The sequence below is a fragment of the Ascochyta rabiei genome, chromosome 15, assembly GCF_004011695.2.
Source record: "Ascochyta rabiei chromosome 15, complete sequence".
Classification (NCBI taxonomy): Eukaryota; Fungi; Ascomycota; class Dothideomycetes; order Pleosporales; family Didymellaceae; genus Ascochyta; species Ascochyta rabiei.
The window spans coordinates 111,861-125,519 of NC_082419.1; the positions used below are offsets into that span (position 1 = coordinate 111,861).

General features: G+C 57.1%; 4 protein-coding genes across 5 annotated transcripts, besides 10 other annotated features; 1 reads left to right on the forward strand and 3 right to left on the reverse strand.

Moving 5' to 3' along the window:
- Positions 1–201: part of a mobile genetic element that runs on past the window's edge.
- A 61-nt stretch (positions 202–262) lies between these two features.
- Positions 263–286: a tandem repeat.
- A 21-nt stretch (positions 287–307) lies between these two features.
- EKO05_0008479 (SNF1-interacting protein) lies at positions 308–4,566 on the reverse strand (the record flags this gene model as incomplete). Of its 2 annotated transcripts, XM_038941714.1 has the most annotated exons (3): positions 308–662; positions 710–4,444; positions 4,505–4,566. In XM_038941714.1, 3 exons carry the CDS (start codon positions 4,564–4,566, stop codon positions 308–310), a joined length of 4,152 nt encoding a protein of 1,383 aa, XP_038796016.1. The 2 variants fall into 2 exon arrangements, with proteins under 2 accessions (XP_038796016.1, XP_059493303.1); XM_059637320.1 differs by having other exon boundaries at positions 308–4,444.
- Positions 4,271–4,304: a tandem repeat.
- A 16-nt stretch (positions 4,567–4,582) lies between the features above and the next one.
- Positions 4,583–4,640: a tandem repeat.
- A 275-nt stretch (positions 4,641–4,915) lies between these two features.
- Positions 4,916–4,951: a tandem repeat.
- Positions 4,952–5,125: 174 nt separating this feature from the next.
- On the forward strand, positions 5,126–7,152 carry EKO05_0008480 (Kinetochore protein Spc24; the record flags this gene model as incomplete). Its single annotated transcript, XM_038941546.1, has 2 exons — positions 5,126–5,354; positions 5,402–7,152. 2 exons carry the CDS (start codon positions 5,126–5,128, stop codon positions 7,150–7,152), a joined length of 1,980 nt encoding a protein of 659 aa, XP_038796017.1.
- Positions 5,242–5,276: a tandem repeat.
- Positions 5,709–5,740: a tandem repeat.
- Positions 6,000–6,051: a tandem repeat.
- Positions 6,099–6,135: a tandem repeat.
- Positions 6,571–6,617: a tandem repeat.
- Positions 7,153–8,859: 1,707 nt separating the features above from the next.
- On the reverse strand, positions 8,860–10,035 carry EKO05_0008481 (uncharacterized protein; the record flags this gene model as incomplete). The annotated part of the gene is made up of 1 exon (XM_038946537.1): positions 8,860–10,035. The coding sequence occupies one exon, from the start codon at positions 10,033–10,035 to the stop codon at positions 8,860–8,862; it is 1,176 nt and encodes a 391-aa protein (XP_038796018.1).
- Positions 10,036–10,843: 808 nt separating this feature from the next.
- EKO05_0008482 (uncharacterized protein) lies at positions 10,844–12,532 on the reverse strand (the record flags this gene model as incomplete). The annotated part of the gene is made up of 1 exon (XM_038946538.1): positions 10,844–12,532. The coding sequence occupies one exon, from the start codon at positions 12,530–12,532 to the stop codon at positions 10,844–10,846; it is 1,689 nt and encodes a 562-aa protein (XP_038796019.1).
- Between the last annotated feature and the right edge of the window lie 1,127 nt (positions 12,533–13,659).

Genomic DNA, 13,659 nt, shown 5'->3' on the forward strand with positions numbered 1-13,659 from the left:
AATTGTAAGGGCACTATAGGCAGGTAATAGAGTAGAGCGAGATAGGACAAATAATAGGGTAATATTAAGAGATAAGACAAATCCTTAATAGATAAGTCTTAAGGTTTGTGAATATTATATACGTGTGTGGCCGGTGGGTCCCCAGGCTTGGCCCGGGACCTGGCCGAGGTATCTCCCGGCGTGGGGAGAATACTCGTGACAGGTGCGGTACCTGTATTTACAACAGGTGCTATACCGTGCACGCCGCGCCAGGCTATGCTGGAGAAGAAGAAGAAGAAGAAGGAGATTGCACAGACGACGGCGGTTCTCAAATCAGGCCCTGGCGCCCCTCTCTTACCGCCCTCAGACTGCGTTCGCAATCCCCGCAATACCCCTTGACCCACGCCTGGACGTTCCCATCGCCCTTGTTCGCACCATCCAACAGGGTCCCCACACGGACGCACTTGTGCGTTTCGTCCAGCAGCCAGTGCTCGTACGCCGCGTGCACGACCTCCGCCTCGATGCGGTTGACGACGCGCAGGGCGACGAGCAGGTCGTGCCGCTGCGAGCCGAGGTTGCGGCGGGTGCGCTCGAGACGGCGCGGGCTGGACGTGGTGGGGTCGTAGAAGGAGTGCGGGGACGCGGAAGAGGGGTGGTCGAGGAGGTGGGTGAAGGTTTGGTGGCTGGTTGTGGTCAGAAGGAGGCTGCGGGAGGTGGAGCACGGACTTACCATCTGTTCTCGGAGACGCCGTCGGTGGGCAGGGCGAGGTCAAGGCTGGTGTCGTTGGGGTGGGCGAAGGCGTCGGCGATGTCGCGAAGGTAGACGGAACGCGTCAGGCTGATGGGCGGACCGACTCCGAGACGCGACATGTAGCTTGCGGCGTTGCGCTCGTTCCACCAGGCCCAGCTGTCTCTGGAGGTGTAGAAGAAGTTGGCTCCTCCGCTCAACAGCAGCAAGAAGACTAGCAGCTTGTGTGCAGAGACGACGCCGCCGAGTCCGGTGACGATGGCGAGCACCCAGCTCATGACCGTCGACAGGAGGCTGATGATGACGTTGCCTACGTACTGCGCAATGAAGGAGCCTGTCGTGGTTGGCCGCAGCTTGAACTTGCGTGGGCGATTGGGCGGTGGGATGTCTGCTGCGTTCATCTGCACAGCTTGTGTGCTCACGCCAATCTGACCGAAGATGTTCGTGACCTTTCCCGTGCTCTTGTTGTGTCCCAGACGAGCGACTTGGTCGTTGATGACGTCGACGAGATCTTGCGACTCAAGCTCCAGATCCTGGAGACCCTGACGCTCGATGAGCTTCTTCGCAATGCGCGGATTGCGCTTCCAGTCGATCTTGGTGTGAACAGCGAGCTTGCACCTCGCCTTGGAAACGTGCGTGATGACGACCTTGCTGAGGAGCACGAATCGCTCGTGACCTGGCAAGTACCACGGCGTCTTTCTGTCCGAGACGACGTAGCAAAGATGGTCATTCAGCACCTCGATGATCTGGTAGTCGTTGATGACAGCGGTCGCTCCGCTGTTGCCGGGCTGTGCGATCTCGTACTCAAAGTCTCTGCGCTGATGCGTCTTGTCCGTGGCTGTCCAAGGCCCTTGTACGATGCGCTTCGCCAAGCGTTCCCTGTACAGGAGCTGGAAGACGGCGCTCTTGTCGCCGAAGAGGATGTGGAAGAGAGCCTTTGCGCTGATCTCGTACTCCTTCTCGACCGCGACTCGCGTCATGCCGGCAGGAGCAAACAAGACGGGCTGGGATGGCAACTTGAACTTGGCTGTGCTCTTGCTGGCGTGGACGCCGGACGGTCCAAACAGATTGCCGTCGATGCGCAGGCTTGTCTTGATGTTCTTCCCGCCGTAGCCAGGATCCATGGGCGTGTCTGGGGATATGTCCTCCCAGCCTTCTTCGCCCGCGGAGTGCTGGCTGTCGTCCGCCTCCATCCTGATGAGTGTCTTGACGACCTCGTCCATTTTGTGTTCGCCCGAGGTTGCGTTTCGAACCAAGAAGTTGAGGCGTCGCTGCAGCAGCTTGAGAGGTTCGAGGAAGGTTTTGACCGTGACCCTGGTCGCGCCGTCTTCCCTCGCGCCCGTCTTGAAATGCAGGAAGAGGAAGTCGCAGTCCTTGCCGGGTGCAGCCGTGACCTCGTCGATCTGGCCCATGTCGATTCCCGTGATGAGGACGAGGCCGAGGTGGTTGCTGTAGAAGTAGATGTCTCTGGTGGTGACGTAGACACGACCGGGGAACTCCTGCTGCTCGGTGGGGTTCCACACAGCACGGAAGACGAGGACGAGCTTTTGGGATCGCGGCACCGTGGGGAAGAGGATGCGGAACTGTGCGTCCTGCATCCTGAGGGCAAGAGGGTAGAAGGTGGGGAAGTCTCCTTCGGAGGTGTCCGGCCTGGTCAGGTCGCCGCCCAGGCTCATCGTCTTTCGGTGAGCGGGGCCTGCAGGCTTTGGGTTTGTGGAGGCGTCCGAGGCCGCTGCTGCACGCTCCGTCTTCCACGCGAACGGCTCTCCCGGAGGCGGGTTGACGGGACTCGGTGGGCCGGAGAGGCTGCGATCGCGCGTGGCTGTCTCGTCGGGCTTGCCAGTCTTGTTGACATATCCCCAATTCACAGACCCCCACAGGTTGGCCATGAGGCCGCCGGGCATGTTGCCGGACTTGCCGATGCCCAGACCTCGCTCGCCGCTGACGGCGACGGCGGCCTTGCTGAGGTTGGTCGGGGCTGGCGGGTTCGCAAGGGTGGAGGGAGAGAGGCTCGTGTGAGGAAGCGTCTGGCCCATGACCAGGCGGGTGTCGGGGAGGCCTGGGGCAGGGGCGGCGATCTGCCCGACCTGGACGATGTTGTGGCTGGCCGAGGCCAGACTGGCGGATATGAGGCTAGCAATGCCGCCGGTGGCCGACGAAGGGTTGCTCCCGCTCAGCTGGGGCCCTGCCGTGGACTTGCGCGACAGATCGAGCTTCTCCATGATGCGCGCGGCGTGGTCTCGTCGGCCCAGGTCGCCGTCGCGGTCCGAGGCAGGGCCCCGGCGAGAGACGTCCATGCTGGCGGCGCGTGAGGCTTCGCCGGCAGGCAGGCCCAGAGACGTCTCTGCGCGGTCGAGGGCGGTGATGTCGTCGCTGGGGTGCGCAGCGTGGCCTTCGGACGTCTTGGCCGCAAACTCGGGCGCGACGGGCGGGCTGATGGAGAAGGCAGCATCGACGGAGGCGTGGGCGGCGGGGCTGTCCTTGGAGGTGTCCTCGAGGGCCTTGCGCTTGGCGAGCTCAAAGGCGGAGATCCAGTCGGTGATGCCGGCCTGGGTCTCGGCCTGCAGCAGGATGGTCGTGTCCTTTGTCTTGACCTCGAAGCAGAAGCGGCGCTCTTCCTGGAAGGCGGGCCGGATGCCGCAGAGCAGGACGCCAATCTTGTCCGACTCCTCGACGGCGCCGGAGCGGGTGGCCTGGGTGAGCCAGCCGAAGACGCCGTGCTTGACGAAGAACCAGCGGCGGACCCAGTAGGTCCTGGCGGGCTTGCCGGTGATGGTGCGCTGGAAGAGCCAGCCCTGCTTCTCGGCTTGTTCGTCGGCGGGGGCGGGGGCGGGCTTGGCGGGGGCGGCGGGCTTGGCGGGCGAGGGCGAGGGCGGCGGGCCGGCGGCGGGCCCTGGGTTGCCGAGATAGGCGACGGTGGAGGCGGCGTAGGCGTCGAGGTCGCGGGACGGGCGGGCGCTCAGCTCGGCGGCGTGCTCGATTTGGTGGCGGGCGAGGTGCAGCTCGCGCTTGAAGACGCGCTCGCCGTTCTCCATCTCCTTGCTCCAGCCGCGGACGCGCTCGACGTCCGAGTTGCCGTGGGCAAAGGCGGCCGTCGGAGCGTCGCTGGCGGCCTTGAGGTCGCGCCACTGCTCGTGGATCAGCTTGACGAGCAGCTTGTCGAGCGTCAGGCGGACCTGCGGGGCCAGGATGCAGAAGTTCATGCTCGCCTGCAGGTAGGCGCGACGGGCCTCGTGCAGCTGGAAGGCGTCCTCGCGCAGCGACGAGGCCTCCTTGGCCTTGGGCTGGCCGGCATAGCGGGCCACGGCGCCGTCGAGGGTGCGCTGGGTGGCGTCGAGGTTCTTGCGCGCCTCCTTGAGCACGCGCAGGTCGTTGTTGAGGAAGGCGCGGAGGGGCTCGCACACGCTGCTCTCGGCCCTGGCCATGCTGCGGCACGCGCTGTTCCAGTACTCGCGCGCGCCCTCGCCGAACCGCCGGAGCGCGAGCACCGTGTAGTCGTGGTCGATGATGGCCTCGGACAGCTGCAGCGGCGGGTGCGACGCCTGCACGTGCGCGTCCACGATGCCCTGCAGCGTGCTGAGCTCCGCCGCGAGGCGCGAGGTGGCGCGCACGTACGAGTCGAGCCAGCGCTCGACGAGCTCCATCTGGTCGCCAAAGTGGACGGCCGTGGCGCGGAAGGTGGGCGAGTCGAGCGCGGCTTCCTTGATCACGACGGGGCTGGCCGGTGTCAGTGTGCGCTTTCCGCTGCGGCCTCTTGCCCACGTCGTCCCAACCTACATCAGCGCCAGCGGCTTCGACACGGGCTCGAGGGTGGGCTGCTGGGCCTCCTCGTCTGCCATGATCGGGGTGTCCAAGGGAGCAGGAGCAGGCAGAGAAGAGAACAGGAGCAGGCGGCGAAGGGAACAGGAGCAGGCGGCGAGAGAACAAGATTAGGCAGAGAAGAGGACAAGATTAGGCAGAGAAGAACAAGATGATGCAGGGGAGAGAACAAGATGATGCAGAGAAGAACAAGATGGTGCAGGGAAGAGAACAAGACGAAGCAGAGAGAGAACAAGATCAGGCAGAGAAAACAACGAGAAGCTAGGATACATGATATCAACAGCAATAGCAGCCGTCAACCGCAGACAACAGTAAGCATCAAGAGCCCTGTCACGGTGCAGTCGCGGTGCACTCCCCGTACTGCTCGTACTCGCCTCGCCTCGCCTCGCCTCGCCTCGCCTCGCCCGCACTGCCGTAATGCCCGACAAAGCGCACGGATGTCAACGCTGCAGCCTGCAGGGGTCGCCCGCCTACCATCCGACCCTGGCTCTGCGAGAAAATTAGTCTTGGCGGCGCGTGAAGCAAGTCTTGGCTGTGAAATTTCAAGACGGGCGCAACCCACCCCCCGCAGCCCCAGCCATGCCCCGAAGCGCCTCCAAGAGCAAGCGCGAGCTCAACGGCGACGTCGCCGTCCCTGAGGACCGCCCGCAGAAAAAAGCCAGGCTGCTCGACCACACCGACGACGAAGACTCGGCCGCAGACGCAGACGCAGACGCAGACGCAGACGCAGGCGGTGCAGGCTTTCAAGTCAACGAGGAATATGCGCGCCGCTTCGAGCACAACAAGAAGCGCGCCGAGCAGCATAGACGTACGTCGCCGTTGCGTGTCCACAAACCACGTGCTGACCACGCGCAGTCGAGGAGAAATACGGCAAAGCCCGCGCTTTCCAGAACGAAGACGAGGACACGGAAGACTCCGAAGAGGGCGTTGAAGAAGACGATGCCGCCAACCTGCTCGACGAAGCGCTCGACGACGAGGTCATGGCCACGCTGAAGGCCCTCCGCTCCAAAGACCCCCGCATCTACGACAAGGACGCCAAGTTCTACACCGACCTGGCAGACGATGAAGACGGCAACAGCAATAGCAACGACACCGGCAAGAAGGAAGCCTCCATGACGCTCCGCCAGTTCCACACCAAGAACCTGCTCGAGGGCAACGTGCCCGGCGACGACGACAACGACGACGACGACGACGCCCCGCCCAGGACCTACGCGCAGGAGCAGGAGGACGTCCGCAGGAGCCTCGTCAAGGAGCTGCACGCTGCCGCCGACGCCGAAGACGACGACTTCCTCGTCGCCAAGCCCAAGCCCGCGACTTCCAAAAAAGACCGCGTCAAGATCACCCAGGACGACGTCATCAAGGCCGACCACGACCCGGAGCTCTTCCTGTCCAACTACATGGAGTCGCGCGCATGGGTCCCCGCCGACAAGACGCAGTTCCAGCCCCTCGAGTCCGACGACGACGAAGCCGACGCCGCCGCCGACGACTTCGAGCACGCCTACAACACCTACTTCGAAGACACCACCGGCACCAACGAGAAGCTCACCACCTACGCCCGCGACGCCGTCGCCGCCACCACCGTCCGCCGCGACGAGGGCAACACCAGGAAAAAGGCCCGCGACGCCGCCCGAGCCAAGCGCGAGGCCGAGCGGAAAGAGCGCGAGGCCGACCTGGCACGGCTGAAGAAGCTCAAGGTCGACGAGATGGAGGCCAAGGTCAACCAGATCCGCAAAATCGGCGGCCTGAGCGGGCGCGACTTCAACATGGACGAGTGGAAGGACGTGCTCGAGGCAGACTGGTCAGACGACCAGTGGGACAGGGAGATGTCAAAGCGCTTCGGCGAGTCGTACTACAACGAGGCCGACGCCGCCTTCGACAGCGACGAGGGGACGAGCAAGAAGGGAAAGCAGCCCAAGAAGCCCAAGAAGCCCAAGAAGCCCAAGTTCGACGACGACATCGACATCAAGGACCTGGTCCCCGACTTTGTCGACGACAAGGAAGAAGCCCGCCCCACACTCTCCTCGGACGACGACGACGACGATGATGATGCCATGGACGTGGACGCCGAGACACAAGACCCAGCCGCCTCCACATCCACAAAGAAGCGCAAGCAAGACCGTGCAGACGCCAAAGCCTCCGCGCGCCGCGACCGCCGGCTGATTGAGAACCTCGTCGCCGAGAACCTCAAATACGAATCCGCCCTCGCCGCAAAGCCCTCCAAGACACCCGCGCGCTTCCGCTACCGCGAGACCAGCCCCACCACCTTCGGCCTCACAGCCCGCGACATCCTGCTCGCCGACGACAAGCAACTCAACGAGTTCGCGGGCCTGAAGAAACTCGCCGCCTTCCGCGACCCCGTCAAGAAGAAAAAGGACAAGAAGCACCTCAGCAAGAAAGCCCGGCTGCGCGACTGGCGCAAGGAGACGTTTGGCGACCCCGAGGGCCCCAAGGGTGGGTTCGAGACGCTGCTCGGGCCCGAGGAGGCGCAGCAGCCTGCCCGCGAACAGCCCGGGAAGAAGAGGGTGCACGAGAGCGAGGGCGGCATCATCCAAGGCGAGAAGAAGAAGCGCAGGCGCAAGAAGAAGAGCGCCGAGGAGGAACTGTAAGGTTCTTGCTTCTTAATTCTAGGCCCGTGTAGACAACTCTAATCCATCACGTTCAACTTCTCCTTCCCATCTATCCCATCCCCTCTCCCTGTCTATACTCCTGCTATTTCTTATCCTAATTACCCACTAGTTCTAACCCTAGGCCCTAAGAATAGCATTAAAACATTGCTTAGACCTGTAGAGGCGCAGTAGCCTACTTATAATTAGATAAGAAAGAGAGTATAGGAAAGCTAGAGCTGTATAATTAAAGTAAAAAAAAAATGTATAGGTAGATATAGATATAAGAAGAAGAGCGCTAAAAGGTATATAAAAATCCTACTTCTTAACCTTAGGTATATATAGACAACTAATCTATTATATCTAACTCCTTCTTATCTATTTTATCCCCTCTCTATACCTATACTCCTGCTATTTCTTATCCTAATTACCCACTAGTTCTAACCCTAGGCCCTAAGAATAGCTTTAAAACATTGCTTAGACCTGTAGAGGCGCTGTAGCCTACTTATAAATAGATAAGAAAGAGAGTATAGAAAAGCTAGAGCTGTATAATTAAAGTAAAAAAAAATGTATAGGTAGATGTAGATGTAAGAAGAAGAGCACTAAAGGGGATATAAGAAACCTTCTTCCCTAGTATGTTATAGATAAATGTAGATTGTTTCAGTTTATCACATTCACCTTTCTTCCTTCTATTCGGTGTCGTTCTCTCTTTCCATCTGCGCTCCTCTTCTACACAATAGTTGCTCGGCTGGGGAATCGGGTAGCGTCGCGAGGGCGTGTCGCGAGGCCATTGCAGCAGGACTGCTACGGTGCACATCACCACAGCGAGCAGAAGTGTAGAAAGAGGGTGATGAAACAGCCGATCCTCTCTTTTGTCTCAGGTGGTGCTGCGGGATTGGCACGGCGTGGCACGGCGGTGTATGAGGAACTCCATGCATCCACTATACAGCATGGTGGCTAAACAGAGGGGGGGTGGGGTGTATGTATGTCTCTAGAGATTGGGGGTTGACGATTGTATATGTTTGAATTAACTATCTATTCACCATGACCGAGTCACCGTCGACTCCGACAAACTAAGCACTCGACGTATCTGCCAATGATGGATTCGAGTCGTGGTACAGCTTCGACAAGGAATTCAGATATACGGATCTGTATTCTTCTTTTGCGGTTTATCACGCTACGCTTTGCCGTCGGGTCAGCCTTCTGCTCTGCACATCCACACCATGCCGATGCAAACTGCATCCACGCTCGCAGCGCACTTGCGCTGTACACTACACATGTAGTGTCGTCGATAGTAAAGAGACGTTTAGCTCGTATAGCACGCGGCTGAGATGCTGCTCCACGATGGTGGAGTAGTCTATGCGTCTCCGAGAGAGAGGTGGGCGGTGGCGGAGTGGAAGTGCTGAGTTCAACCTTGATTACGCCCTGGGCGCAGCGCTTCGATAGACGATAGAACAATTGTACGCGGGCAAAGATTGAGTTCATGAGAAGTGGCTGGGAAGTTTGAGTTCCCATCGCTTTGGTCAAGGAGTTCTGCGTGCATGGCCTCAAGGAGTCGGTCCAAACTTAGGGCTTCGTGCGTGTGGTCGTTTGGCTTACCTCGGCGCTTTCTCCAGCCCAAGGAAAGCCTTGCGATTGTGGGATCGGGCTTGAACTCGGACTGGGTGTATAGGCGGCTGGTTTGGGCTATGCATGTTCATAATACAAGGATCAGAAGAAGCTCGCCTCGGGCCGGCACGTCTTGAACAGAGGCGACTTTGGGCGGAATACACTGTCTTTCCGCGCCGTTTGAGACACAGAAACTGGGCTTGTCGAGGCAGACTTCACCTTCTCAAACCGCCAGCCGTACGTTTCCGACTTCTTCCCCCGGACCAGGCTGGTGCAGCTCCCTCTGCCAGTGGTGGATAGATTCAAAGCACCAACCGAACGTCCCAACGAGCGCTTCGCAGAGGTGAGCCGGACCCTGAGGGAGTCCAGATGTGTTGCGTGGAACGCCCGCCCTTTGATGTACTCGCCGATCCGCAGCACTTTCCTCTCGGCATTCGCAGGCGCAACCCACGGGCAATAGCGCACGAGGTCGTCGCGTAGAGTGAGGTCGGCAATCCCGTGGGGCAGTACCTCCTCCAGCTTAGCTGCAAAGTCTGGATACCAGCCAAGTAGCATTATCATAGGCACTTCTGCTTTGACCAGCCGCGGCATGTACTTGAGCATGGCCAAGGTCCCTTGTATGGCTGGAAACCGAACGCTGGCGAGAGGGTACTCTGTCGTCGATATGGAGCCGGGGCCAAGGCGCAGTATGAAGTGGCATTCCTCCATGGTGTTTTTGACGTGGAAGAGAGCTTTGTTTAGCTCGTCAAGCCCGAGATAAGGCGACAGAGAAGGACCACTGGGTGTCGCAGCGTTAAAAGCGAATTCATGCTCGAGGTAGAGATATCTCAGTTTAGGGGTGGCGGATAGCAATTCACTGAGCGTTGCTCTACTAATGTTGGTGCGGAACAAGGTCAAGGAAGTCAAGCTGTAGCTGTGTGGTGTCCTGGCATCATTCCATTTGAACCGCCAAGGCTGAGACATGGAGCACTCAAACTCGGCAACTGTCGACGAGTAGAAGATTGGCCTTATGAGAGTGAGGTCCATGTACAAGACATTTCTGCTTGATTCGAGGTTCTTGTCTCCGAGGACAACATGGCGCAGCTTGGGGAAGAGATAGTCCGTCCTCTTTAAGAGTTGTGGTAATAAGACCGAGTAGCGTAGAAAGCCCTCGCAGATATCCAACGAACGCAAACCAGAGAATCGGGTCAACACCAGCGTAGCTAGAGCGTCCATATAGCTTCCTCGGAATCGTTTTTGCGATGGCTGCATTTCATCGTCCACAAACTGATAGAACATATTCGAAGCAAATTTGAGCTGCGCTTTCGAGAGTGTTCTACAGTCCTCGAGTCCCCATAGTCTGACTTTGGCGCTTCGATCTTCTTCTCCTAACCGCGGATTGCATCGATTCCAACACAGTCGCTCGCCAGATAGTTTGACGGAGACGACGTGAGAAGCGAGATGTGGCCGCTCGAGTAGGGTGCGTGCTAGCAATGCAAGTTTTCGTGCGCACGATCCGGATTCAGTGGCTGCAAATTTGAGGTCGCGATACAGCCAACGGGTTGTTTCTTTGCTCGTTGTACGACATGTAAGTGCTAGGGTGAGATGTTCTTTTCTAAAGAGAAAACTGATAATGTGGAAGAGAAGATTCGGAGGTAAGTCCAGAAGGCGAGCCATTAAATTTTGAGGTACGTTTGTTGCTCTTCTTCGCGCCAGTCACCATGAAGATGATCTGTGATACAGAACCAGCGGTCTTGACAATTGACAGCTCTCATCAGGTTTCAATGAACGTCCGTCAACATGCGCAGGTGCGGTTCGATGCTCACTAGGCGCCCAACATATGCATTAGTTGCTGACAACATTCACCAGAAGGTTTATTGCCGGCTTCGTGCACATTCGTATAGCATCGGCAACAGACACATCCAAAGTATCTACTAGTAGAGTCGCTGTGCAATTGGTCGCTATAACCAAGTCGCACATTAGGTTGGGAACCGATGTGGGGTAGCGTGGCGTGAATCTACTGTTACCCCTCAGAATGGGGCCCTTGTCAAAACTAGCTTCTCCTGCCGCAACAGATCTGCTCTCTGAATTCGATGCGCGTTCGCCTTCACCGATTTCGAACGAGATGAGATTGCAAGCCACGGAGATGGTACTGCGATGCCAACCCCAACGGTATCCCTGCGCGCTCTTGTCTTTGCAGGCGCTCAAGACGGTTAACCTTGGACCCCGACGGGCTAAACATAATCTCCTCGACTAGATCTCGGTGTTCTGGCTTCCTCCGACGGAGTAGCATGGGAAATAGCATGAAACCAGTAACCGACTTGTTTCTGCACGTTGTCGCGAAGTCGGCTACCTGCCCTTCAAACCACGTGAGGGACGGGTCTGCAGGCTGCCATACTGAGATACTTTCTAGGTTTGTTGCGTGTTCGAGTAGAGCGAGAGTAGCATGGTAGGTATAAGACAAATCCATCCGTGCGCTCATTGTGCATCGCGCCTCGGCTTGGGATTGCTGCAAAGTTAAGTCTTGAGGCAGTATCGACGTGTCCAATTGGTACGATAGCTGCGCATGAGACAGGTCAAGACGTAGAGACAGGTGCCTCAAATTGGGAGGGAGCAGTGGATAGATATCTGCAGTGATCGAGAACTCGACGTCGCCGGTCAGGAAAGGTATGGGAACTTCCACAGTGTGCAACTTCTCAAAGCCGGTCAGGTTGAGGAAGCCATACAATCGGGGTCCAATTCTCGGTTGCTCGAACGCGTACTTTCCCGAATCAAAATACTCGACTGCAAATACCAGGATTTTGAGAGTACACATGACAGCGTTCAGTGATGTGTTCCAGGCATCAAGATCAATCCAACGGTCTGGCGCTTCATTGCGGTCGAGGGAATCATAAGAGATGTCATACGTGAAGGACTGAAGCTGTGGGGTGCAGGCGAGTAGCGCACGCACAGCTAGAGCGCACGATGGGGAGTGTCTGACAACCACTCTTGTGATTTGTGTCGGTCGAACCCGACTAACAAACTGTTGATTCGGTAGATGAGCCATTAGACCTGGGTTCAGGGCTCTGCGCATTGCTTCCTGCCTTTCGGTCACTGAGAACTCCAAGCTGTTAAGACCATGCAGATTAAGGATCTGATCGAGATTGAGGCGACCTCTCGCGTTGGAATACGGAAGCCCAGACTGCTTATCGAAATTGCAAGACACCGACTTGATACCAGAGAGTCGCATCAGCAACGCTGGCGACGCAAGGCGTTTGTTCCAGGCTCGTTCAACGTTGAGGTTGCGTAGAACGGTGTGGAGACGGTCCATAGTCGCGTACGCGAAGTCTGCTATGTCCAGCTGCTGCAGCGTTGGTAGAGTCAGCACGATCAGTGTTGCGTATGCAGAGTATTCACGTTGGATGATGGCGTCTCGCAGATAGTCTTTGTTGGTGATTAATGTTTCGTCGCTCAGAGCGACCATGGCCTTCTCATACAAGGCCTCGTCGTCGAAGTGTTTGTCCTTGGGAAGCCAGCGTTGGCCTTCTTTGACACCGTTCTCTGATGACGGACCCAGGCGAAGTGTTTCAACTCGTGCCGCTCGCCGAGGGTCATTCAGGATGTTGAAGCAGAACCTGTCGATGCGCGGGATCTTCTCGCCTGGATGTATGACTTGGTCAACATGGCGATACAGGTAGGGCATGGCCAGTGTGCTGAGGCTTTTGTTGACTCTAGACAAGGCGTACAGGTCGGCTTGCGTCGAGTACGACGCGACAAATTCGACTAGCTCAGCCGGAAGGAGGGAGAAGCTGGCCATGATGGGCAGAATGGAGGTAAGGCGTTGCGGTCAAGATCCAGCGCTGTGGCAGTATAGCGAGGGAACATGCTTGGCGAGCGGTGCTGCCTAACGATCTACCGGTAACGAGTGTGGCTAGGCCCCATCGATAGCACGTCGCGAGTCTGCGCAGTCAGCTGTGTCCTTGCGCAAGTTCATACTGTTCATCAGTTGATGAGTACGCATGGTCCACTCAAACGCGCTTTGCCCTCAAGCTCGTGAAATGACGCGGGAGCATACACCCACACACCGCTTCTACCGCAGATTTCGCTTCTCACTCGCAACGAGTTTCAGCCACGCAGGTGTTCTGAGGAGTCTTGGACGTCTCTTTGTGTTGCTGGAATACTGCCCAGAGATCTAGTGGTGGTGAGCGGCGGTTCGAAGAGATGGCTCTTCGCATCGTGGGCAGGGTTGTCAACAATCAAATAGATTCAATAATATTGTTTTAATTTTGTTTAATTATTCAAAACAATTAAACAAATTGCCGCTGCCCTTAATAATTAAACAAAATTAATACTCTAGCTTCTAATTATTGCATCTGTTTAAATCTGTTTAAATATTTAAGCAAGGGTAGTAGAAAGGGTTAGGAATGTTATGTAGAAAAGAAAAGGTCACGTAATGTCACGTAATTAGGGCTTAGCTAAGGCTGCCCCTAACTGCCTATGCTATGTGCCCTACCTTCCCAGCTACCTGCCAGCTACCTGCCCCTTTTTTTAATATTCAATTAATTAAACAAACAAAACTAGCTAATTAGAGCTTAATTTTTAATTAAACAAAAGCCTGTAGCTAAGAATTGTTAAACAAATTAAACAGAGGCCTAAAATATTGTTTGTTTTGTTTGTTGACAAGCCTGATCGTGGGGCAAGGCAGAATTCACTACCCCGCACCGAACGCACCCATGTCGAACAGACAACCACCGATATCGGAAAAGTCGACCACGTTCGATTTTGACCACATTCTTGTGAAAAAGCTCGGCAGGTACAACATTCGATGGTTTCTGTGTCCGGCACCCGAGTCGCCGGAAAGCCGTCAGGTCTGCTTGTGTCCAGAGCAGAGGAATGTATGTTTGCGGAATGGGGTCACACAGCAATGCCACGTTGCCGCGAAGG